Source organism: Prionailurus bengalensis, chromosome A1 (assembly GCF_016509475.1).
Source record: "Prionailurus bengalensis isolate Pbe53 chromosome A1, Fcat_Pben_1.1_paternal_pri, whole genome shotgun sequence".
NCBI classification, from domain to species: Eukaryota; Metazoa; Chordata; class Mammalia; order Carnivora; family Felidae; genus Prionailurus; species Prionailurus bengalensis.
The window spans coordinates 24,714,947-24,738,806 of record NC_057343.1 but is presented as its reverse complement, the minus strand read 5'-3'; the positions used below and the strand labels follow the sequence as shown (position 1 = coordinate 24,738,806).

General features: G+C 46.7%; 1 protein-coding gene across 6 annotated transcripts in view; it reads right to left on the bottom strand.

Moving 5' to 3' along the window:
* Positions 1–5,774: 5,774 nt before the first annotated feature.
* Positions 5,775–23,860, bottom strand: part of RUBCNL (rubicon like autophagy enhancer) — a 42,413-nt gene continuing 24,327 nt past the window's right edge. For 4 of the 6 annotated variants that reach the window (XM_043578791.1, XM_043578798.1, XM_043578793.1 and 1 more), the window contains 9 exons: positions 23,357–23,417; positions 22,632–22,764; positions 20,813–20,958; positions 19,273–19,337; positions 12,244–12,482; positions 11,182–11,243; positions 8,655–8,808; positions 7,927–8,017; positions 5,775–6,697 (listed from right to left, as the gene is read on the bottom strand). In XM_043578791.1, coding sequence (XP_043434726.1) covers positions 6,585–6,697; positions 7,927–8,017; positions 8,655–8,808; positions 11,182–11,243; positions 12,244–12,482; positions 19,273–19,337; positions 20,813–20,958; positions 22,632–22,764; positions 23,357–23,417 — 1,064 coding nt within the window. In that variant the 3' untranslated portion in view covers positions 5,775–6,584. Of the gene's footprint in view, positions 6,698–7,373; positions 7,440–7,905; positions 8,018–8,654; positions 8,809–11,181; positions 11,244–12,243; positions 12,483–19,272; positions 19,338–20,812; positions 20,959–22,631; positions 22,765–23,356; positions 23,418–23,860 lie in introns of all 6 variants that reach the window. The other 2 variants (XM_043578813.1, XM_043578802.1) reach the window with 2 other exon arrangements.

Sequence of the window (23,860 nt, the reverse complement as noted above, 5' to 3'; positions counted from 1 at the left end):
AATTACACTGTTTCATTTGTCAACATCCTTTAGGAGCACGCTTCCTTAAAACGAACATTGAAGGATCTCTATCTCTGAATAAACAATTCCCCAACTGGTGTGAAAAGGGGAATGGGGGTTTCCCTTCCACTTCACTGGAAACTAAAACAGTGCTTTCATGAGTGAGGCTGCGGTGGGTAGAATGCGCACACAATTGGAAAACCTCAGCACAAAACAGAAAAACCGCCTCTTATACTTCCTCTCGACTAGGGGCAGCTCTCCTCGTCAAGAGGACTAAAAATCCCAGAGATTGACCATAGAGCTTAGACAAATTCTGTACCGTCCTCTGCACTTCACCTCTCGTGCTGGGGCCGCCCCTCACCCTTGTCTTGCTGTGTTCCTGCCTCCACGCTGCTGCCCTTCCCGCACCCCCCTGCCTGGGGTCACTGGGCCCTTAGATCTGGGAGCCCGAGGCCCCGCTGTGGCCTTCCTCTGGCTCTGTCCCTCCCCACAGGTGATGGAACAAAGACCCAGGGGACATGTCCTTTCAAGGCCCGCCCCTCCTTTCAGATGGTGCTCTGGGCACCCAGAATTTCCTGCCTTGTGGCCCCAGACCACTTACAGAGGACAGTCAGGACCTTTCCCTTGGGCCAGTCTCCTGAAGGTGAACTATGCTGTCCCCACCAGGAGCTCGGAGCAGCAGCTTGCGGGATGAAGCCAGAGACAGGATGAGAAAAAGGGCAGGTCGCAGCTAGCTCTGAGCCATCATGCTCCAGAGCACCAAGAGTCTCAGGCTTGTTTGTTTGTTTTATTTATAGAGTATGAGCAGGGGAGTGGCAGAGAGAGAGGGAGAGAGAGAGAATCCCAAGCAGGCTCTGCACTGACAGCTCAGAGCCTGATGCAGGGCTCGAACTCGCCAACTGTGAGATCATGACCTGAGCTGAAACCAAGAGTCAAACGCTCAACGGACTGTGCCACCCAGGCGCCCCATGGAGTCTCAAGTTTGAATCCAACCCTGCCTTCCTGGGTCCTGATGAAGGCATATTCATCACAGTAGGAGGATAAAATGAATCTTGTGTAATTTTTACGTAGCTAGCAATCTGGTATGTGGGCCTGAGGTTTGCTTTCTGGCACGGGCTCTGTAAATGTCAGTAGAGGCCTTCCTCTTGTACCTCCTGCCCATACTCCTCAGTTTCCAACACACTGCCCGTGGCCTCAGTGTCTCCTGTGTTCTTCCCATGTCTGGGGTTCGCGGGAGATGTGTGAGGCCCATTTGGGCCAGGGCAGGGCAGGATCCCGTCTTTATCTGAAATGTTGAATTTCGTTCATCGTGAATTTTTTTACATTAAGTTTTTAAACCATTGATGATCTTTCTTGAATCCTGAGTTTTCGGGTTCCTTCGAATTTTATGCCTGAGATGAATTCCTTGTTCTCCTCACCCCAGTTCTTCCCCACATCTTCAAGCATCTTCCCCTTCCCATTTCTTCCATGGAAGCCCTTGTTCAGAACGTCATCACGACAGCTCGTCAGTGGACAATTCCTGGGCTCCCATCCATCCTCAACCCGGACCTAGCATTATCTTCCTATGTGGAGGTTCAGTGGTGAGCCTCTCTCTCTCAAAATCCTTCAGGGGCGCCCGAGGGGCTCAGTCGATTAAGCATCTGACCTCAGCTCAGGTCGTGATCTCATGGTTCATGAGTTCAAGCCCCACATTACGCTCTGTGCTGACAGTGTGAAGCCTGCTTGGGATTCCCTCTCCCTCTCTCTCCCTCTCTCTCTCTGCGCCCCCCCCCACTTGCACACACATGCTGTCTCTCAAAATAAATACATAAACTTTTTTTTTTTAAAAAGGGGGGGTGCCTAGGTCACTCTGTTGGGTCAGCGTCTGACTTCGGCTCCAGTCACGATCTCGCGGTCTGTGAGTTAGAGCCCCACGTCGGGCTCTGTGCTGACAGCTCAGAGCCCAGAGCCTGCTTCAGATTCTGTGTCTCCCTCTCTCTCTGCCCCTTCCCCACTTGTGCTCTGCCTCCCCAAAATGAATAAATGTTTCAAAAATTCTTTCAAAGCTTCCCTGCCTCCTGTAGAATCCAAAGCCCATCATGCCCACTGGTCTCACATTCTCTAGGCTCCACGTTGTGGGTCCTGCTAGCCTTTCTGGCTTCATCCTTAGGTAAATCCCTCAGTTTTGTGTTCGTGTACTCGCCCTTCCTCAGAGAAGTCTCTGGGCTGCTCTTCCTCTCCTGGGGCCTCTTCCCACCCTCCCGTTCACTGTGGAGTCTGCCTAAGCCTTCCGGATCAGTCTCCACGAGCGCTCGTGGTGTCCCAAGTGGATCCTGTCACTCCTGCAGTGTTTTGACTACACCTGCTCTCTGACTGTGATTTACCTGTCGCCCTGCCCCTGCTGGCCTCCCTAGGGGCGACTGTGGGCACCTTGACCGCTGAGTCTGCGCTGTGTTCCCCACCCCCAGGGCTGCGGACCGTGCTGCCAACTTCCTCTTCAGCGTGCACTCAGCCTGTAGCTACAGTTCATACTTTGACAAATACTCTGCTTATCTCCTTCGCGGCCTTTGCAATGGGTCTTTCTCCACAGCGACATGGATCTTCTCCTCTGCCTGACGGTTACCCCAGAGATGCCTCAGACTTGAGCTGAAGTTGGAGCCCTGTTCTAGACGGACACTCTTAGCATCTTCAGCAAAGGGCTACAAAAGTGACCTGTTTTGGCCACAGCCAAAGTTATTCCCTAGGACACCACAACGACCTTTTATGTCACAAGTCCCTCTCACCCTCTGAGGTCCCCCACAGGGGACTGGGATGGGGCAGGGCCACTAGAACCTGCCCCCTGTTAGACACAGACGCCCATGAGTGTGGCCAGCAATGAGCCCCAATCCGCCTCTGGCCCCGGGCAGACAAGGGGGAGAGGAGGGGCTTGTAATCAAAGCCTCGCTCAAGATTTGTCTGAAGGTATATTCCAACGTATGTTAAATCTGAAAATCAAGACGGATTAATTTGCTTTTTAACCTTAGGTATCAGCCACTTCCCTCACCCACCCCACCATGATTCAGACTAGCACCTTCCAAACTCGTGGCACCTAAGGGTGGCCGTTCTCTCCAAAGCTCCAGAGCAGAAGTAGGAAAGGTGGAGGCAGTGCTCGGTTGTCATCGCTCTGTTTGGGGATCTCTGTCTGTCTAGACGCCCACCGACCTACGGATGGTACGGTTTCCATGCCATCGTTATCTTTCAGAGTCCATTCTCAGTGTCTTGATGCCTGAAGGTCAGAGGTCCAGACTGGATGACGCCTCTCTGGCACCAGGAAGCGTGCCACTTAATCACCATCTAGCCCTCCTAACGACGCCGAACGTTGGTGCGTCGGTTTCCTAGGGCTGCGCCGACAAATGACCACAAACCAAGTGGGTTAAAACAACGGGCGTTCATTTTCTCACGGTTCTGGATGCTAGATGTTCAGAGTCAAGGTGTGGGTAGGGCTGGTTCCTTCGTGAGGCCGCGAGGGAGGACCGGCTTCACACCTCCCTGCTAGGGGTCTGCCGACTGCCGGCAGTGCTCAGGGTTCCTTGACTTACAGACACGTGGCCCCATGTCTCCTTCACGTGACGTTCTCCCTGTGATTTCTGTGTGTCTATCTCTGTCCAAACTTCCCTTTTCTCGTAAGAACACCCATCATTAGATTAGGGTCCCCTAACCCAGGAGGACCTCATCTTAACTACATCGTCAAACACCCATTTCCAAAGAAGGTCACATCATAGGTACCTGGACTGAGAACTTCAACGTGGCTTTTTGCAGGGGTGGGGGGGTGGGGGGTGGGTATTGCTCTAATCCTCAGACTAAAGTGAGATACAGAGTAACTTCCACAAAGGTACACAGAAAATAGGTGGTATAACTCAGTATTTAATCTGTCTAGATCTAATTATTACCACTTAATAATTGCTTGTACCAGGCCCTCTGCTGGGTGCTTCATTTTCATTTCTAATCCTCCTATCAACTGTATAGATTTATCATCCCCCATTTTCAAACAGAGGCACAGACCGTCGAAGTATCTCTCCCAAAGCCACACGAATACAAAGCGGCAGACCTGGGAATCGATCCAATAATTCTCACCCAAGCCAACCCACTAGGACATCTTTGAGATGACTCATCCCTCCTCGCTCCACGTCCCCTGGTATAACTCCCTGCCTGCAGCTGAGAGCCACGACTGTAAGCGACACGTTACTGGAATTCTTCGAGCAACGGCGTAAAGGCCAAAGTAATCACTGGGATCCCAGCACTGCCACTCGAGGCGTCACGGCGGATGATAGCCTGATGAGAAAGACCAAGTCCTCATCTTCCTTCTGGCGGCCAGGGAAGAGTTACGTGGAAAAACTAGGACAATGAGTAAATCCCATTAAAAAGCAACATATTTCAGGGGCGCCTGGGTGGCGCAGTCGGTTAAGCGTCCGACTTCAGCCAGGTCACGATCTCGCGGTCCGTGGGTTCGAGCCCCGCGTCAGGCTCTGGGCTGATGGCTCAGAGCCTGGAGCCTGTTTCCGATTCTGTGTCTCCCTCTCTCTGCCCCTCCCAGCTTCATACTCTGTCTCTCTCTGTCCCAAAAATAAATAAACGTTGAAAAAAAAAATAAAAAAAAAAAAAGCAACATATTTCACAGTGAATCACTTCCCTGCAGACTGCTGCCCGTGCGCGGAGGTGGCTTCTTTGTTCTAACAGGCACCTTGCGGGGAAAACCCGTCTAATACCACGTGGGGAGGAACCACGTCTCAGCCAAGCCCATAGAATGGTTATTTATATTGCCTCGATATGCCTCAAAATAAAAAGTCAAAAGCATCACTTCCTGGCAGCTGCCGTGCCCTCTTCCTCAACATCAAAGATGTGTCTCCCACACATACACATACCAGTGCCTTATAAACACAGCAGCCCGAACACAGAGCCCTTCAAGCAATGCATAAGCCACAGAAACTTCCTCAAATCAACGCAAGAGACTGAGAAGGCACTCAGCCCCGTGCCACGAACTGAGGCTTGGACCGCACTTACCAGTTAGAAATTGGTTTCTTTCGCTTGTATTGTCTCCAAAAGATACCACATAGGTAGGGGCTAGGATCACGGGCTTTGGAGGCAGGCAGACTCGAGAGCCAACTCCAGCTGTCCCGTGCACTATCTGTGGGTTGTTCCTCTTCTCTCAGCCTGTTTTCTTACTTGTGAAATGAAGATACTGACATGAATCTCACAGACAGGTGATATTGACATACCATGCCGATCCTTGACTCCCAAGAGGGAATATAAACTATGGGCAGGAATAAAACACTGCTTTAAATTTGACCTTGTTTATCTCATCCCATGGACCTAAGTTTCTATTTAAAAGAGACCTAGCTTAAATAATGAGTGGGCGCACAGCTCTGGATGCATCTGGGATGGGAAAACAAGTGACAGAAGAAGATACCAGATTGGTGGGAGACACTCATTTCTTTCATGTGCTCGATATTTTCCCACTGAATACCACACACACACACACACACACACACACACACGCACACACACGCACTGGATGGGATTAGGGGAGGACCAGTACCACTCTACTGCCTGCCTGTACTGTTTGAGAAGTTCATCTGAATACGTTTAGTTAGGGCACATGAACCCCAGGGGATATGACACTTGTGCTCCAGGCTGAAGATGTTCCAGGAAGGAATCCAGGCCCAGGGCCCTTCTCAAGTAGGAGAAAGAATGTAGCAGGTAAAACAAAAAAACCAGACTCCCATGTCTCAAGAAAGCACAGTGATTCCTTTAACCTCTTAAGGTGATGTCTGTGATTTTAATGTTATTACTAGTATTTTACTAGTAATTACTAGTATTTTAATGTTATTACAGTATTTTCTGCAAACACTTTATGTTCAGTGTTATATGTATGAGACTACATCCTAAAGGGCAGGTGTGAAGTTCTACTCATCCATGCCTCCCTTGACTTGGTGTGGGGAAGAGAGATAACAAAGGTGTGCACTTCTGAGAGCGCCACGTAGAGGTGACTGCGTCAAGCAGGGCCTCCGGGCATGGCTAAGCAACTCAAGCTCATCTCGAAATAGATGTAAATGCAGAAACAACGTACACTCTCCATACGAACCCTGGAACGAGCCAAGTCTGTAACACCGATACAATTACAAAATGGCATTTAAGGCGGAAAAAACTTCCGAGCAAATAGATTGTGGGTCGCACTTTTGTTCATTGGAAGTACCAATCCATTTCACAAGACAAGCTTTACGGGAAGAGGAACGGAGTCATCTGTCTTGTCAGTGATAATTCATAAAAAAAAATAGGATCCGATATTAGGTATACACAACCACTCAAATACAATTTAGGAAGTATCCGAAAAACTCTTTAAAAAAAAACAGTAGCAGCAAAAACATTGAACGTGTGTAAACAAAACCACCAGTAACAAGTTAATGCTTAATAACAAACAATCTGCATTCTTTTGAAAACATTAAATATATGTAATATCGGCCCTTCTTAATATACAATACTCAAAATCTAAAACAACATTATCGATAATAGACACAAATTGGTGTTACGAGGCATACTGAAGAGTCTTTTTCACAATGCTCGGGGCATCATGATGCCGCAGAGGGTAAACTTTCCAAAAGTCTTCTCCTAGCTGTGATCCTCGCACACCGGGGGCACCCAGATGACTGGAAACACCGCTTGTGAAAGCAGGCTCTACACCCTATGAGCAGAGGGGACAGCTATCAGCAAAGGGGCTGTCTTGCTCGCTCACATATGTACAGATGGTCATCCCCATCCCGGGGAGAGAGATGGTCTGAACCCAGAAACCAGAGTCATCCGACAAGAAATGAGGCAGGTTGAAACTAAGCGATTATGAAGTCCCCACTAAGTCATGGACCTGAGGCTGAGACAGCCTGATGCTATAGTGCCCCCAGATCTGCCCAAGGACTGTTCCCTCAGCTGCTGACAGCTGAGGAGGTGGCCCTCACTAGAAATGGCCCTAACTGGAGAGAGCTGCCTCCCTTAAGGTCATCTCTGCATGCGGACACTAGCTCGCATCCGGTGGGTGACTGGTCCACCCTGGGTTTAAAGGCCTGGCTGGTCCCTGACCGACTATGTGACAACAGTGAAGGCCACCCTGCTCCAGAGTGCCCTGAGATGTGCTAAGCCTTCAAGGCCACCATATCCAGCTCAACTTGTCCCTCTGCCAAGCCCTGTGGACTTCACACTCCCACGGGTGCTGAGCCTGACACGCCCCAGTGAACCTTCTGCTTGCAAACCTGTGGCTTGGAGTTTGTCTGCTGGGGAGCCTCTCCTGCGATACAGCCTAATGATTCTGCCTAACAGGTTAGCGGAGACAGCGCTGGAGGGGGTCAAAGAGGAGGAGCAGCTCTTACCAAGGGTAAAGGCAGAATGCATTGCCAGATTGCTCCCATGAAATGGTTTAGAGATCACGGGACTTCCTGGAGGGTTAACACATACAGTAAAACGGAGGTCTAAAAATCTCTTCTGTGAAGAGCCAGATAGCAAGTGCATTAGGTCTTTTGGGCTACACGGTCTCCACAACAACTCCACAATCTGCCAGTGCAGCGCAAAAGAACCCAGAGACAGCACCTCAGCCTTAGGCATGATTGTGATCCAATCCCGTAACTGGGGCAGTGGCTGTGGAGTGCTTGCCCTGGTGTCAAAGAAGTGGGGCACGGGCCAAAGGGGAACCACTCTTCTCTCCAAACACTGTACAGGAAGGCCTCACCCTTCATCCCTGCCCCACCCACACACTCCTCCCCATGCACCCCCAATTCCATTAGCTCCCATCCCACATACAAGCACACACCAGCACCATATACTTCAAACAACACTGGGCTTAAATTATTAAGTTGCCCTTAAGTTAATTTTCTGTTTCGGTTATTAAGCTGTTAGTAAGCTTACGTTATGAAGCTATGAAGATACCTGAACATCTTCTACACGTTTCGGTCTGAAATGGGAAGATGACCGCGGCACTCTGACAAAATTCACAAATGAAGCCCTTTCCTTGACACAGCTGTAAGAGAAGGAGCCGGAGAGTTACCATCCTCATTGGCAATGTTTCTTTTGATGGAGAAGCCAGGTTCCTACTTTTGCAGAATTTTATACACGTCAGTTTTTAAGTGTCTGTAATTGCAGCCTCTAGAAGGAACAGGATGCTATCTCACGCTATAGTAAATGGATTCGAACGGAACATGCGCATGTGTGTGCTGCACGGAGAAATTTCGCATCGAGGTAGTTTGAGGCACCGGGAAAGGTCATGATTTTACATGTGTGCTTTTAAATGATCTGCTTTTGTTTCTGAGGGCTGCACTACAATTCTTGAATTCATGTGGACACAGAGCTCTTGTTGCACTGGATCCCGAGTCCACATGGCTGTACTTGGCACGTCAGGGCAGACGGGAGTCAAGGAAGGCCCCAAGCAGTGCTTGGTTCCCTAGGAAGGCACTTGGCTCAGGCCTGCATCCCAGCCCTGCCACCTGCCAGGGCTGTCACCGAATCGCTCTGAACCTCATCTCTCATCTGGGAAGGGCGCTCCCAGCACTTTGTGCAGGATTTGTGGGGTTAAAAGGGGTGACATGTAGAACACCCGCCACAGGTCCTGATGTGGAAGGGACAGCTTGGGGACACACCAGTTCCAGGTGTACCCTTACCTCACAGCCGGCCACATGTGCGAGGGAAGCTTTTAGAATGTCCTTGAGCAAGGGCACCAGCAGCTTTTTCTTGACCCTGACCAGATCGTCCAGGGAGAACAGGTGGAGCTCATTAGTCAAGTGCCTCGGCACCTGCTCAAACTCCTTTAACGTGCTGCCAGAGAGGAAACAAAGAGTAATTCAGGCACCCACCCACACAGCGGTGGGGACACAAGGGCAGGGGGGGCAGGCAGTTGCTGTTTCTGGCACTCACACTTCATTTTTTTGAACTCAATTAAAAAAAAAAATCCCAAGAGCAAGTTAGCCTTACTCACCACCTTACATTTTGCAAGTCTGTTTGGAAGCCAGGAACCTAAAATTCTACAAAAGCGCATTTCAGAAAGCTGAACCAGCAGAAAAACACGCCTCTTGCAGCCTGCCCATGGGCAGGGTTTCGCTGAGCGAAAGACAACTGCAAATCTATTTTTTGAGACGTAAAAACGTGTACTGAGATAACAAGCGCTACCTTGTTCATTTCAGCTCAATTTCAACCATCAGCAGGTGGACCCTTGTCCCAGCCAGCAGGAGAATCACCGCTCACAGGCAGGTGTGGGACTCCCCTCATCCACGAGTCCAGCACACAGCCTAAGGCTCGAGCATCCAACTGTGAGCCGATCACAGCCTCCCGTGTGTCCCAAGGACATTCAGAACTGAACGTAGCTTTCTCCGACTCCTACTCATCTCCTTCTGAATTTCCTAAATCAGTCAGTGGCATCACCATGCACTGCATTCCCAAGCCAGCCGCTGCCCACCCTGGATTTGACATTCCAGTAACGCCAGGCTCTGTTGAATTCTCCATGCAGCTGGGGGTGCTGGCCCCCACGGCTTCCTCTTCCTGGGGGATCCCTGACCCTTTTTCTTCAGTCCCACTCGCTCTTCAAGCTCAGGCTTAGGAAGCCTCGTGGTCCTCTTCCCCACCCCACCCCTTCAGACACCTTTTCTGCATCCTCAGGGCACCCTGCGTATGTGTTTAACACACAAGATCTGTTTGTCCTTTTTCCCTGGTCTTAGCATGAGACCTTATCTGAAGCAGAGAAAAGAAAATTTCAAGAAATTTTTGTAGACAGTAATAATTGTGGGTATTGTTACATATAACAATATGTTACAGACAAGAAAACTGAGAGCCTGAGAAGTAATTAACCTGTCACACCAAGGCCATGAGGTAGGTACAGGTTAGGCCCAATGACTACCGGAGACATGCTCCTCCCCAAGAAATTTAATTCAAAAGCAATACGTTATCATTAAATAAAGATCAGAAACTGAATGAAGCTTTAAAACAAAACAATATTTTAGAGACTATGATCCCACCTACTATAACAAATAACCTTAACCCCTTGAGTAACAACCTCTTTTTCCACTTAAAAAATTCTATCTCTGTCAATGAATTCATGCCCATACCTCTATGGCCATGGCTTCCAGAAATTCCAGCTCTAGAAATTAATCCTAAGGATATATTTATGGACGTGCACAGAGATTCAGCTAAAACCTAGTTTTTTAATAACACAAAACATTAAAAACCTATCTAAATATCTATTAGGTATTAAAATCTACTGGGTTTAATATCTATAAGGATATTAAAAATTTATTTTAACATTAAGATATTAAAATCTATTAGATAAAAAAATCTATGAATAAGAGAATAATACTTAAATCAATACCACGTCCTAGTATAGAATACTATACAACCAATGACAGTTCGACATGCTCTTCTATCGGGGGTTTTAAAAGGCCGTTGATAACACCCATGCTCATAGCAACACTATTCACATCAGCTAGAAGGTGGATGGAAGCAACGTTTCTGGTGATGAATGCGTAAACAAAATGTGGCAGATACATACAATGGAATCTTTTTCAGCCCTAAAAAAGGAAGGGAGTCCTGACACATGCTGCAACACAGGTGCTACCTCAAGGGCATTCTGCTGGGTGCAATAAGCCAGTCACACAAGGAAAGATACTGTATGACTGTACTATTATGAGGTACCCACGGTCATCAACTTCATAGAGACAGTAAGTAGGATGGTGGTTGCCAGGCGCTACAGGGGCGGGGTGGGAGGGGGGAAGAGAGAGTTACTGCTCAATGGATGTAGAATTTCAGTTTCGCAAGATACAAAAAGTTCCGTGCACGGATGGCGGTGACGGTTGCCGAAGAATGTGCATGTACTTAAGGGCACGGAATTGTGCCCTTAAAATGGTTAAGATGGTGTGTTTGGTTACGTGTCTTTTATCACAATTGAAAACTAGAGTTGTTTCATCCCTGTACTGGCCAATTCTTCTAACACATTACATTCACTACTAGTGAGCCAGAAGGTTTAGTAACTTTAACAATACGGTCTGCATCACCAAGGGGAGACCGAAGTAGGTGCTGTGCTAAGGGGCCCTGTGGACTGGGGGAGCTGGGACCAGTTGGCACACAGGGGACTGGCAGGTATGTGGGGGCGCCCGGCCCTCCTGGACCCAGGCCTGGCCTGTCCCAGACAAACACTAGTACCTTTCAGCAAACCGGCAGGTCCTCAACAGCTTCTTGATATGAAAAAGTTGCTCCCGGGTTTCCTAAAGGAAGACACCAAACGGGGGGGGGGGGGGGAGTTAACGTGATAAATGACACAGAAAATGTAGAAGTTAAGTCTAACTGTTATTTCTCACTTTGAAAGGCTACAACTCTATAAAATAAGTCTTTGAAGTAAACAGTCAATATAGTAGGGGTTCGTGACTGAGTCCAGAGATCCGCAGAGGGTCCAGGATGGACCCAACTATTGTGGGGCCTGAAGCTTACATAACCATTGGGGTGGGGGCCCTCTTTGAGGAGAACACAAAACTATGCACAAAAGATGGAGATCCTGCCATTTGTGACAACATGGGTGAACCTGGGGGGCATTAGGCTAAGTGAAATAAGGCAGACACAGAAAGGAAAAAGCTGCATGGGCTTCACTTCTATGTGGAATCTTAAAAGGTCAAATACACAGAAGCAGAGAGTTGTTGAGCAGAAGCTACCGGGGCGGGGTGGGGGGTGGGGAGGTGGGGCAAATGGGAAGACATCGGTCAAAGGGAACGAAGTTGGGGTTCTGTCGGATGAGTAAGTCTAGAGATCTAATAGATGGTATGATGACTATAGTTAATCATAAGTGTATTGAATACTGGAAACTTCCTGAGAGAGTAAATTTCAGGTGCTCCCACCATACACACACACACACACACACACACACACACAAAAGGTGGCTGCAAGGAGATGGATAGGTTAATTAGCTCGAGCGGTGATTATTTCCCTTGTATTTGTATATCAAATTATCATGCTGTATACCTGAAATATAAACAATTTTATTTTGAAAATAATGATAAACAAATTTCAAAAGCTACGTGTACGTGCAGAACTACGCATAAATATAAAATGTGGTACGGGGTCTTGGAAAAGGCCCTGAAGCTGACGCTCCATCCGCTGGTGGTAAACCCGCCCCTTGGAGGGTCTGTCTGGGTCCCCTGAGACGGTGGCATCTGCCATCGCAGGGCCCTCCGGGCCTCTGGCCCGGCCTCCCCCGCAGAGGCAGCCGCTCACCCTCACTCTGTCTAGCTCCTTGGCCTTGGCATACAGGCTGTGGCCAACGCTCAGCAAATTGAAAACCGGCTGGTGCCACAGGCCGTCCAGCAGCCGTTTGGAGAAATTGCTGACGTAGTACTTCCTGAAGTCCCACAAGGTGAGGATGCGGGCAGGGATGCAGGTCTCCGCGTAGGAGTGACAGCAGTCACAGAAGTACTTCCCCAGGTATTCGCAGTACCGCAGCCGCTTCACAAACTCTGCAGGGCACACGGGAGGGTGAGCACACGGGAGGGTGAGCACACGGGACGTAAGCGCAGTTCGCCTGGGCCGGCAACGTACCCTCCTCCACCCCTACTTCCCCTTCCCACCCCACGTTCAAGAGTGCTGGGTTTGTGCCGCGAGCACCATACTCCACCTCACAGCGCCTGGGAAAGATCCGGCGGGGACTGAAGGCCGTGGGGACTGGAGGCCACGCATTACGGCCGCTCATGAGCTTTGCTTTGTGGAAACAGTTGTCAGAAAAACAGAAACCTCCCCGAACACTCCTGAATTTGGAAGATGGGCATTGTAAACTAAAGTGGAGCCAAAAGAACATGAGATTCGGAGTGCGGAAATCTGGTGGGAGTCCAGACTCTGTCTCCCTCTGGCAGGCGGACTGAGGGCTGGCCGGAATCCTTTCAAGCTAGCTGTCCTGAGGCCATAAGAAGCCAACTCAGAACCAGATGCCAGGATATCTCACATAACGAAAAGTGCTTTGTAAATTGTAAAGCACAATATGTACACAGTTAGGGAGCGACACCCAAAAAAACTTCCTGGATAAATCAGTGAGAAAAAAAAAACACAAAAATGCACAAAGGATGGGAATAGGCGATACAGGGAAACACGGAATGCAAATAGCCAGTAACGACGTTGAGAAACGACCTCGGTAACAAAGACGTGTGTTAGCAGAGCGAACTCCTTGGTTTTGCATCAGACTGTCACAAATTTAGAGCATCCAGAGCAGTGAGGTGCCGGGGCGGGCACTCACAGGGCTGACAGGAGGCTACTGTTTAGGAGGAAAGTTCCATGATACACTTTAATTCTTCAACATGCGGCAGGAAGCCTACTTCTGTGACACCAGACAGAAATGCTAACATGCACGCGTGGAGACACAGAAAAGTGTTCATTATAGCACATTTATAGTGGAGGGGGTAGCAATCTAAATACACATTAAGAAGCAACTAGTTAAGGAAGTATGATGCACTCCACAGTGAAATGCCAGAGAGCCTACGAAATACATTTTAGCCCATGGGCAGTGAGCGCCCAGTTACAAAAATGTATAATGTGATCTTGGTTTTGTTTTGAAAAATACACGGGCACCGTCCAAGAGGATCCCCACCAAAAAGCCGATAGTGACTACTTCTGGGGGCGGTGGGGGAGGAGGGTTTTTGTTCTTCACATTTTTTGAATTTGGTAAAACGAACACACGTGGCGTTCAGAAATATAGCTAGCAAAATACACTGACAAGCAAAAAGCACAGAGACAAATGCAATACATACTTGGGTGCCTACCACCCAGTTAAAGAAGGCAACAATTCAGTTAAGTCTCCTGCGTGTCCCTCCCTCGATATCGAGTCTAAGATGAGCAAGGCTGATATTTACATGTGCCATTTAACTCATGGGCTTCTTTGTCATTTAAATACCATAAGGCATCATAGACATATTAGATGATACATCTTGTGAAGATTAAGTGAAACTGTGGGTGGGAAAGCAGCCACCACAGAACCTGGCACACTGCGGATTCTACATCCAGCTTCCTTAAATACCAGCTTCAAAAACAAACAAGGCCACTTATGTCTTCATGAAATGTTGCCTGAAGGATACTTTATACACCATGTGCTTTCCACGAGTTAGGTACATGGTTATTCCTATTTGCTTCTGCACGTGTATTTCCAAAAAATAAAGAAAGAACGAAAAATAAATAAGGCCCGAGTGACTGCGGGAGCAAATGTTTATCGAACGCTTACTCCGTGTCTTATGCTGGTTAAATGTCTTACACACACTGTGTCGTTCTCTGCTCAAAACTTTAAGAGGCAGGGACTATTACTTTCCCTATTTCGCTGATGAGAGCACAGCCGGTGAAGTTAAGTCACATTCCAGAGACACACAAACAGTAAGCAGGCGAGTGGGATTCCCCCTCACATCTGGCCTGACGCTCTAGCTTTTGGCCATTATATCCCACTTTTCCTCTGCTGCATTGGATAAGGGCAAGGGCGAAGAGCTAATAATGCCTTTGCGCCTGCCCAAATTATTCCTCCGACCCAGGTCACACCCAGTGTGATTCTTAATGATTCTTATTATTTACAATAGTTTATGTTCTACAAAGTTGCCTTGAATACCGAATTAGTGAGTACTGAAGGGCGTGCTGGAGCAAAATACAGGGCTAGATTCCTGTGAGCCTCTAGTAACAATATTTTTGCCAACCGATCAATATATAATCTTGTTTTTTGTGTGTTTTCTGATTAATGATACCTTATTTAATGTATTTTGTTAGGGCACCTGGGTGGCTCAGTTGATTAAGCGTCTGACTCCTGATTTCAGCTAAAGTCATGATCTCACGGTTCATGAAATCGAGCCCCCGCATCAGGCTCTGTGCCGACAGCGTGAAGCCTGCTTGGGATTCTCTCCCCCTCTCTCTTTGCCCCTTTCCCACTCCTGCGCACATGTGCTCTCTGTCTCTCTTAAAATAAACTTAAAAAATATACAAATTTTTTTTATTTATATCGTTGAATTCAGGGCCAACAGCACTATAACTCATGCCTGAATGAAGCTTATCTGATGCATGTACATTTTCCATAAAGCAAATCACAACCTTCTTGGGCTTAGTAACATTACACAGCAGTTTAGCACTACACGTGGGGGGTGTTTTAAACAGCGAAATCACCGACAAAAAAAGGGCAAAAGTGTAAAAAAAGAAATGGGCGGGGGTTGCTAAATAAACCACAAGAAGACCTTGTTTACAGTACGAGAGATAAAAAAGAAGGCAGAGCATCGCCTTCTTCATCTTCGGCTGCAAACGTGTGCTTCGGGACAACTCAAATTTCGGGCGACTCAAAGTTTTGGTGTTTTGTGCATATCCGTGCTTGACTGTGAAAACACCATGAGTCGTGATTTTGTGGTCACAAATACATTTTATCGAGTAGATGATTTTGCAAATATGGAATCACAAATACTCAGGTTCAACTATAAATATGTGTGTACAGACATATTTGGGGTTGATGAATTATCATTAAGAACTTAAGAGCTTATGTTTATGTCTGACTTCTCAAATTTGAAATCTGGAGAAGTCTTTTGCATTGTGTCTACTTCCCGCCCTGGATTAAGATTTCTGATTTGGCAGATAATGAGTATTACTTTGCTTGTGACGGGGCCTTGATACATTTTATATAAAATGGGCAAAATGAGGTATACTCTGACCCTTCCACTCACCATTTCTGATCAAACTTAGCAAAATGGGAAGAGGAGGGGGGCAGAAGGAGACAGTACATGTTCCTGATGTAATTCATCTTCCCCTAACATCTACTTTCCCAACATTTCAATACCTAGTCGCTCACTCATCAAATTTCATTGAATATATACTAAGCACTACTCTATCCATACAGAATCAATTACATCTACCTCTCTTGGTTTCTTCAGTCCGTTCATTCGAACAGAGCAAAACAACGTATCCTAAACCAGTGGTTCTGGGCCAGGAGTAATTTTTTTCTCCCTAAGAACATTCGGAGATATCTGGGGACAGTTTCACGGAGCCACTGGCGACCTCTAGTGATGCTACTGGATGCCCTACAATGCACAGGACGGCCCTGGATGACAAAGTCAGTGGTCCTGAGGTTGAGAAATCCTGCTCTAAACCAGAACTGCTCTCAGCTGAGGAAAAGGCAAGGTCACAGAAAAATAAATAGGAAAGAAAAATTCCAGAATAATGTTGTCCCACAGAAGTTTCTGTGAGGATGGAAATGTTCTAAGCCCGTGCCCTCCAACAGACCAGTTACTAGCCCCATGAGGCTACTGAGCACTTGCAATGTAGCTACCGTGCTTGAGGAACTGGATTTTTAACTTTATTTATTCACTCATTTATAAATTTTAAAAATATATTTACTTATTTATTTTTATTTTCTTTTTGATGTTTATTTTTGAGAGAGAAAAAGAGACAGAGCACGAGCCTGGGGAGGGGCAGAGAGAGAGAGGGAGGGCGACACAGAATCTGAAGCAGGCTCCAGGCTCTGAGCTGTCAGCACAGAGCCTGACGTGGGACTCGAATCCATGAACGGCAACATCATGGCCTGAACCAAAATCGGATGCTTAACCAACTGAGCCACCCAGGTGTCCCTGGATTTTTAACTTTAATTAATCAGTTGAGTGACTGACTCTTGATTTCAAGCTCAGTTCTTGATCTTGTGGTTTGTGAGTTCGAGCTCCACACTGGGCTCCGTGCTGACAGTGTGGAGCCTGCTTGGGATATTCTCTCTCTCTCTCTCTCTCTCTCTCTCTCTCTCTCTCTCTCTCTCCCTGTCTCTCTCTCAAAATAAACTTCCAAAAAAAACCATTTAATTAATTTAAATCAAATTTTAAATAGCCACCTGAGCTAGTGACTACCATGTTGGATAGTGCAGTTCTAGAATAAAGTGGCTAAAGAGAAATGATAGCTAAACACAATGTATTAAACATGGTTAGAGTCTGGATGGAAAAATTAGCTATAATGACATCTTGAGAACAGCAGGTGAATATGGATTGGTATGAGAGAATATTAGAGAGTTGTTATTAAGTTTCCTTGGTGTGCTAACTGTTCATCATCCTTACTTTTAAAACATGCTGAAGCATTAAAGGGTAAAACGTCATGTTGTCCGTTCACTTTTCAAATGGTTCAGTGTGTGTGAGATTGGAGGAGACGAAGGAGACCTGACAACTAAATGCCATGTGCAATTCTAGGCCATTGGTGAAATCTGAATGAAGTCTGTGGTTGAGTTCATAGAAGTGTACCAATGCTAAGTTCTTAGTTTTAATGATCATATTCTCATTTTTATATGATGTTAACATTAGGAAAAGCTGGGTGAAGGAAATACGGAATGCCCCTGTACCATTTTTGCAACTCTTCTGTAAGTCTAAATATATCTTAAAATAAAGAGTCAAAATATATCCTAAGAACTATATAGGAAGCTCGTAGGAAAAGTCCAAAATTGCCTACATTGGCTGATAATGTATCTACTCTCTGTGCCCTGGGTACCTCTTCAGCATGTGTTCTCCTGTCTTCATTACTCTCCAGTCACACAGGACTTCTCTGCCATTGCTGCAGGCCCTTTGCTCATGGTGACCCCTAACCCTTCCCAACACACACACACACACACACACACACACACACACACACGCACGCTTCTGGGGCCCATCACTTCCCTGCAGAACTTCTCACTCCCAGCCCCACGAGCCCAGATTCAGTTCCTGTGCTGTAAACCCCACAACACTCTTGACTTTCTATTTTGTTGCAAACGTTGCTGATGTCTACGCCTTCCTGTAAGCAGGCTCCATGGGGGAAGGACCACGATCATGTCACCAGGGCAGGCATACATCTCCACAGTTGAACAAGCTTAGAAAATACTTAAAAAGTTGGTGGAATCACAGTCACATGTTCATAGTTTCTGACTTATGCTCTCAATCATGCAGATACTGGGGCGCCTGGGTGGCGCAGTCGGTTAAGCGTCCGACTTCAGCCAAGTCACGATCTCGTGGTCCGTGAGTTCGAGCCCCGTGTCAGGCTCTGGGCTGATGGCTCAGAGCCTGGAGCCTGTTTCCGATTCTGTGTCTCCCTCTCTCTCTGCCCCTCCCCCGTTCATGCTCTGTCTCTCTCTGTCCCAAAAATAAATAAACGTTGAAAAAAAAAATCATGCAGATACTGAGGCACCAGGATATAGTGGTTAACCAAATAGACGTGATCCCTACTAAACTAGCCGGGAGGCTGAGTCACTCAAAGAAAACTAGTTATAACTGTGAAGAATGGCGGGCCCAGAATCCCAGACAGATTTCTGTTTTCTATTTTTATTTCTTGAGGGGGAGGTCCCCGAAGTCTTTTTCTTTCCGACACTTTCCATCAAAGGCCAAGGGACCCTTTCCAGCAAAGCTTCTCTTCCCTGCCTTCCACAGGTCAGGCCTATCGCTACCCTCAGAAGCAGAACAAGAGATTCCTAGTCTGGAGTGGGCAATTTGCATTTCTGCCTGGAAGAAGCCTGATCTTCTAGGCTTCGGCTCACCCAGGAATGATCCCCTCAGGCCACCTCCTCAAACCCTCTCAGAGGAGTTTGGCTAGCTCCTTGATAGGCTGTTCAATCATTCAACAAGTTTCTTTTAAGGAACAACCACGCACCAGGTGCTCTTGTAGGAGCAGGGGATAAAGCAGTGAATGAAACAGACAACACGTCTGTCCTCAGGGAACTTAGAATCTAGACAGGGACACAGACAATGGTAAGAAAAACCAGTAAAATCTAAAAGAATATCTTAGCAAGATAAGTACTGGAATAAAAATCGAAAGGAAGGGTGATGTAGAGTACACATGGATGTTGGTGGCCAGGAGTGTGGCAAGGCAGACAGTTTCAAAGGGGCAGCCAGAGAAAACCTCATTAATTTTTGAATGAAGATGTGAGGGAAGTAAGGGAACCAGCCACGGGGATGTCATTCTAAGGTGAGAAAACCACAAATGAAAATCCCTAAGTCAGCAGTGAGCCTGCCTCCTTTAAGGAAAAGCCAGGAGGCCATGTGGCTGGAGCTGAGTGCCCTAGGGGATGAGGCCGAGAGGTAACAGGCCCACCAATAGCCTTATAAGGCCCACTTATAGCCTTGTAAGTTACGATGGCTTCTTCGCAGAAGAGAGGGCAACTCTCTTGAGTTAGATAAGAATTATGAAGTTCCTAGAACAACTCCTCATCAAAGGCATCTCTCATAAAAACAATGCGCTCTCCAACTTTGCTCCCCTTTGCCCCGTGACCGAACACTAAGCAGGTAATGCATTGTCCATACTTACTAGGTTCTATTGGAGTTCCACAGCCAGCACATAAAAAATTCTGGGCTGCTACCACGAGATCCCTCCTGAGTACAGAAAATGATGACGGTTACATTTCAGAAATGGCCGACGGAGCATTTCTCAACTGATTAGAAAAGAAATTGACATCATGGTACTTGTCTTGGCTTGGAGCCTTAATTTTGTCACTTTTCATCTGGAGAAAAAATAGGATTATTTGATAGAGTTTTTTATTCTAGAGTTGAGATTGGTGGGTCTTCTAAAAGCCCCAGCTACCACCAAAGCAGAAGTCAGTCTCATGAATAACTCTTCTGCAATGGGATCTTTAGAGACTTCTCGCTGTGAGGGCACAGGTTCCTTATCAGACAGAACTTAAGACACATAATGCATTGGAGAAAGTTCAGGGAGACGAAACACCAAGAAGTATGCACTTGGGAAGTTGACAAATGGATCCAAAGAAATTCAGATGAGTAAGAGGTAACAGAAGACAGAAGTATCGGACGTTTCTGGTGAGAGACAGTCTACTGGAGGGTTTTCTATTGAACTATTGATTTCACAACTTCACATGTGATTTGGAAATACGAAGAAAGTTATAAAATTTTATTACAGTTTGGGGTCGGCAAAAAAGATCAAGGTAAAAATGTACAGAACCCTACCCATGTCCCTTAGAGAGGACATAGGGAAATGCTAGAGAAGAGTCACCCCTTGCTAAGGAAAGTGACCTCTTGCAAGTCCTGGAGAAGGAGCTCTTCTGCCCAAGCCGCCCCAGAGACCTTCCTGGCATTCTCTTAAAAGAAAACGTAACACAGAGCCTAGAAGGCACTTCCATGGGACACGGGCAATCACCTTCACCATCCCTTCTTTACACTGTAGTTTGGGTGCCACATTAAATACAAGCCAAGAGGAATGGAAAGACTGTAACTGGTTAAAAAATGTCCCCCTGTCGGGGTGCCTGGGTGCCTCAGTTGGTTAAGCGTCCGACTCTTGGCTTCAGCTCAGGTCATGATCCCACGGGTCTGTGGGTTCCAGCCCTGCATCGAGCTCCATGCTGACAGCGTGGAGCCTGCTTGGGATTCTCTCTCCCCACCTCTCTCTCTGTCCCTCTCCTGCTCACACACTCTCTCTCTCTTAAAATAAAATAAATAAACTTTATAAGTAAATAAATAAATAAATAAATAAATAAATTTGCTGTATATGGTTTTTAAGGTTCAATATTAGCTACTTAAAGAATATCCCCTTTAAACCTACTTGATTTTTAATTGCTATATAATGTACATAACTAAGGACATAGTTAAACTCTCAACTTGTCAAACTTACCCCCAAGCCCCCCAAAACCCATGATAAACAAACAGGGTGCTAAGAAGCTAATTCAGAAAAATATGCCCAACTTTTCCTTTCCTAAAACAAAACTTCCTTTGTCCCCTGGTGTGTTATTTTTTCCCCTTCCTCGACTTCCACGAAGAGGAAGCCATGGCTCCACGAGTGGGAGCCATCTTGGCTTGTGCTACCCGGATTGGAGGCCCAAGCAGCAACCTGGACTTACTTGAGTGGTGGGTGAACACTGAATATGATTTGAAATCTAGGGGGCGTCCAGTCTTCAGCCCCTCTGATCCTCGACTTAAATTTAATTTCCTGAACTACATCCACGCTGGATTCAAAGTCTTTTCGGACACGCTCTTCATTCACAACCTGCACAACACAGAAGAGACTTTCAGAGCAACTTGAACAAGCACATTCCGGGAACTGAAATAGAAAGAACGCTCGCGTGTGTTTCCGGCATGAAAATTTGCCACGAAAAATTGAAACTGCTTTCAACTGAACTAAAGGAGCCCTCCCTGTATCTAAAGCCATCTGCAGACATGCTTGAAACACCACCCAGCTGAGATCACTTTTCCTCGTGTTTTCAGTAGTTCATCTGTTTCCAGACTTCAAATTACTGGAAGTAGGTCATTGCGACCTGGAATGCTTTTATGCACAGCAGAAGCCTTACCCCTCTTAGTCAAGAGGCTGAGACCAATTCCAACCAGAACCCCCAGCTGTTGTCAGACTTCCCCAGAAATAGCTCTTTTAAGACCATTTCCCTGCTTAAAAATGTCCAGTGGCTCCCCTCTGAACCACTCAAGTTTCTTACCAGCATTTAAAATTCAAACTTGTTGGGGCGCCTGGGTGTATCAGTCGGTTAAGCGTCAGACTTCGGCTCAGATCATGATCTCACAGTTCGTGAGTTCGAGCCCCGCGCTGGACTCTCCAGGCTCTCCAGCTCAGAGCCTGGAGCCCGCTTTGGATTCTGTGTCTCCCTCTCTGTCTGTCCCTCCCTGGCTTGCACGCACACATGCACACACTCTCTCTCAAAATAAATCGATAAATTTTTTAAAAATTATTTAAAAAATAAGAAATAAAATGCAAACTGGTTAACTTAGCATTCTATGTTCCCCCCAAATTTGATCGCATCCTTCAAAACTAATTTTCCAGGAAGATCGACATCCCCGTCCCAGCACACACACAGATACATACAAACACAAACTATCCAACCACACCAAGCCACCCTGCTCAACTAACACACCATGCACTCCCGTCACCTTTGCTCCAGCTGCACTATACCAAGAATGCCTTTCCATGCATTTCTACCTGCCACCCTTCTCAAGTTCTGAGCTCTCCAACTGGCCTTCCCAAGCCCCCTGATACAAGTAAACACTGCCTCTTCTTCTGCGTGCCCAGAGTGCTTTTTTTCCTCCCCCTATTTTAGCTTTGCCAGAGTTCTCTTCCCGGTGGGCCGCACGCTGTCAGAGGGCAATGTGTTCCACAGGGGACCAGGTCGGCATGACTCCTGCTCTTCCAATGACCAGCCCTGTTGAGCGGCTGGAACGAACACTTTAAAATAAACATAACAGGGGCGCCTGGGTGGCTCAGTCGGTTAAGCGGCCGACTTCGGCTCAGGTCATGATCTCACGGTCCGTGGGTTCGAGCCCCATGTCAGGCTCTGTGCTGACAGCTCAGAGCTGGGAGCCTGCTTCAGATTCTGTGTCTCCCTCACTCTCTGCCCCTTCCCTGCTTATGCTCTGTCTCTCTCTGTCTCAAAATAAATAGAACATTTAAAAAAATTAAAATAAAATAAAATAAAATAAAATAAACATAATAGCAGCATCTACTTAATAGGATACTTAGAAGGATGAAAAATGTGAAATGCTGAATCCCCTGGTGCATAATAAACACTCAATAAATGTCAGATTCATCCTTTGTTTCAAGTGTCCCGGCAACACCCGGCCACCATACAAGGAAACACATAAATGTCTGAAGTGAATGGCAGCCAAAATGAGAATTAAGGAACTTCCAATTCAAGGCCAACTAATTTTGGTACTTACGATCGAGCCAGCTGCATTCGGAGAACCTGCCAGCTGATGATTAAGTTCTGACAACACCCAGCACTTCCGGAATACTCGGTACAACTCTTTGGCTATTCGCTCAGCAGAATTGAAGTCTGGTTCATAAGTGACACTGAAAGGTACAAGATGCAAAAAGGGGAAAACTATACTCATGAGCAGTATGTTAAGCGTCTTTGTGTTTTCAACTATCCTTCCCACTCCAAAAACTCACAAGATGTGTCACGCAGGAGGCCATGCATCTATACCCTATACCTGTTGGATGTCTTATTCAATGCAGTTCCTCCGTGCTCAACAGAGCAGCTTTTATTTATTGAGGGTACCAAGACGAAGAAACGTGGTTAAAGAGCACTGGATTTGGAGTCCGAAGACCTGAGTTCAAGTCCTACCTCCGCTATTTAACAGCATTATGTCCTGAGGCACACTGGGTCTGAGCCTCAGTTTCCCATCTATAAAATGGGGTTAAAAACTCTGCCCAGCCTGATTCAATGAGACTGTATACCAAAGTCTTTTAAACGCTATTAAATAAAAACTATAGAAAGCTCTATAGAAACTTTAGCGGTGATTGTTTCATTGCTAATTACTAATCCCCATCATTGGAACTGGCGGAACTTGGTCCAAGATGTCAGAGGCTTGGTGTTCATACTGCCTCAGAGATTAGTAATGGCCCAGGGGTCTAGGTGCAGGGGGACACGGAAGACAGATACCTCTTAGAGGAGTTGCAGGGGCATCCACAGGTTTCTGTGATATTGTTAAACTCACCAACTTCTGCAAGCAAACAAAAGAAAGGGTATTAAAGTCTTTCGGTCTGTTTGGCTCGTTCATACCCGATTTTGTAAGAACACAAAAATAAATGCCTGCATCTCAGAAAGAACTCGGTATTCAGCATCTTAATACTTCAGGTTCTCTGGGTTTCTATCATGAGACTACAGCTAAGGACCAGAGATGGGATTTCAAAATATACTCACCTGGGACTCCACGAGAATATGATGGAGGGGCCAGATACCAGACCATAATGAGTATCTGCTTTTGCGTTCAATTCTACAAGTCAGATGACAGACTGGTTATCAAGACATCCGAAATAAGAAGGACATCTTATTATTTTTTTAAATCAGGGACACAGTCTGATCTTGAGAGAAGTCTCTCTGAAAGCCACTACCATGCAGTGTCACCTGTGATGCATGTCAATATGTGTGTGCAGGGGAGGGGAA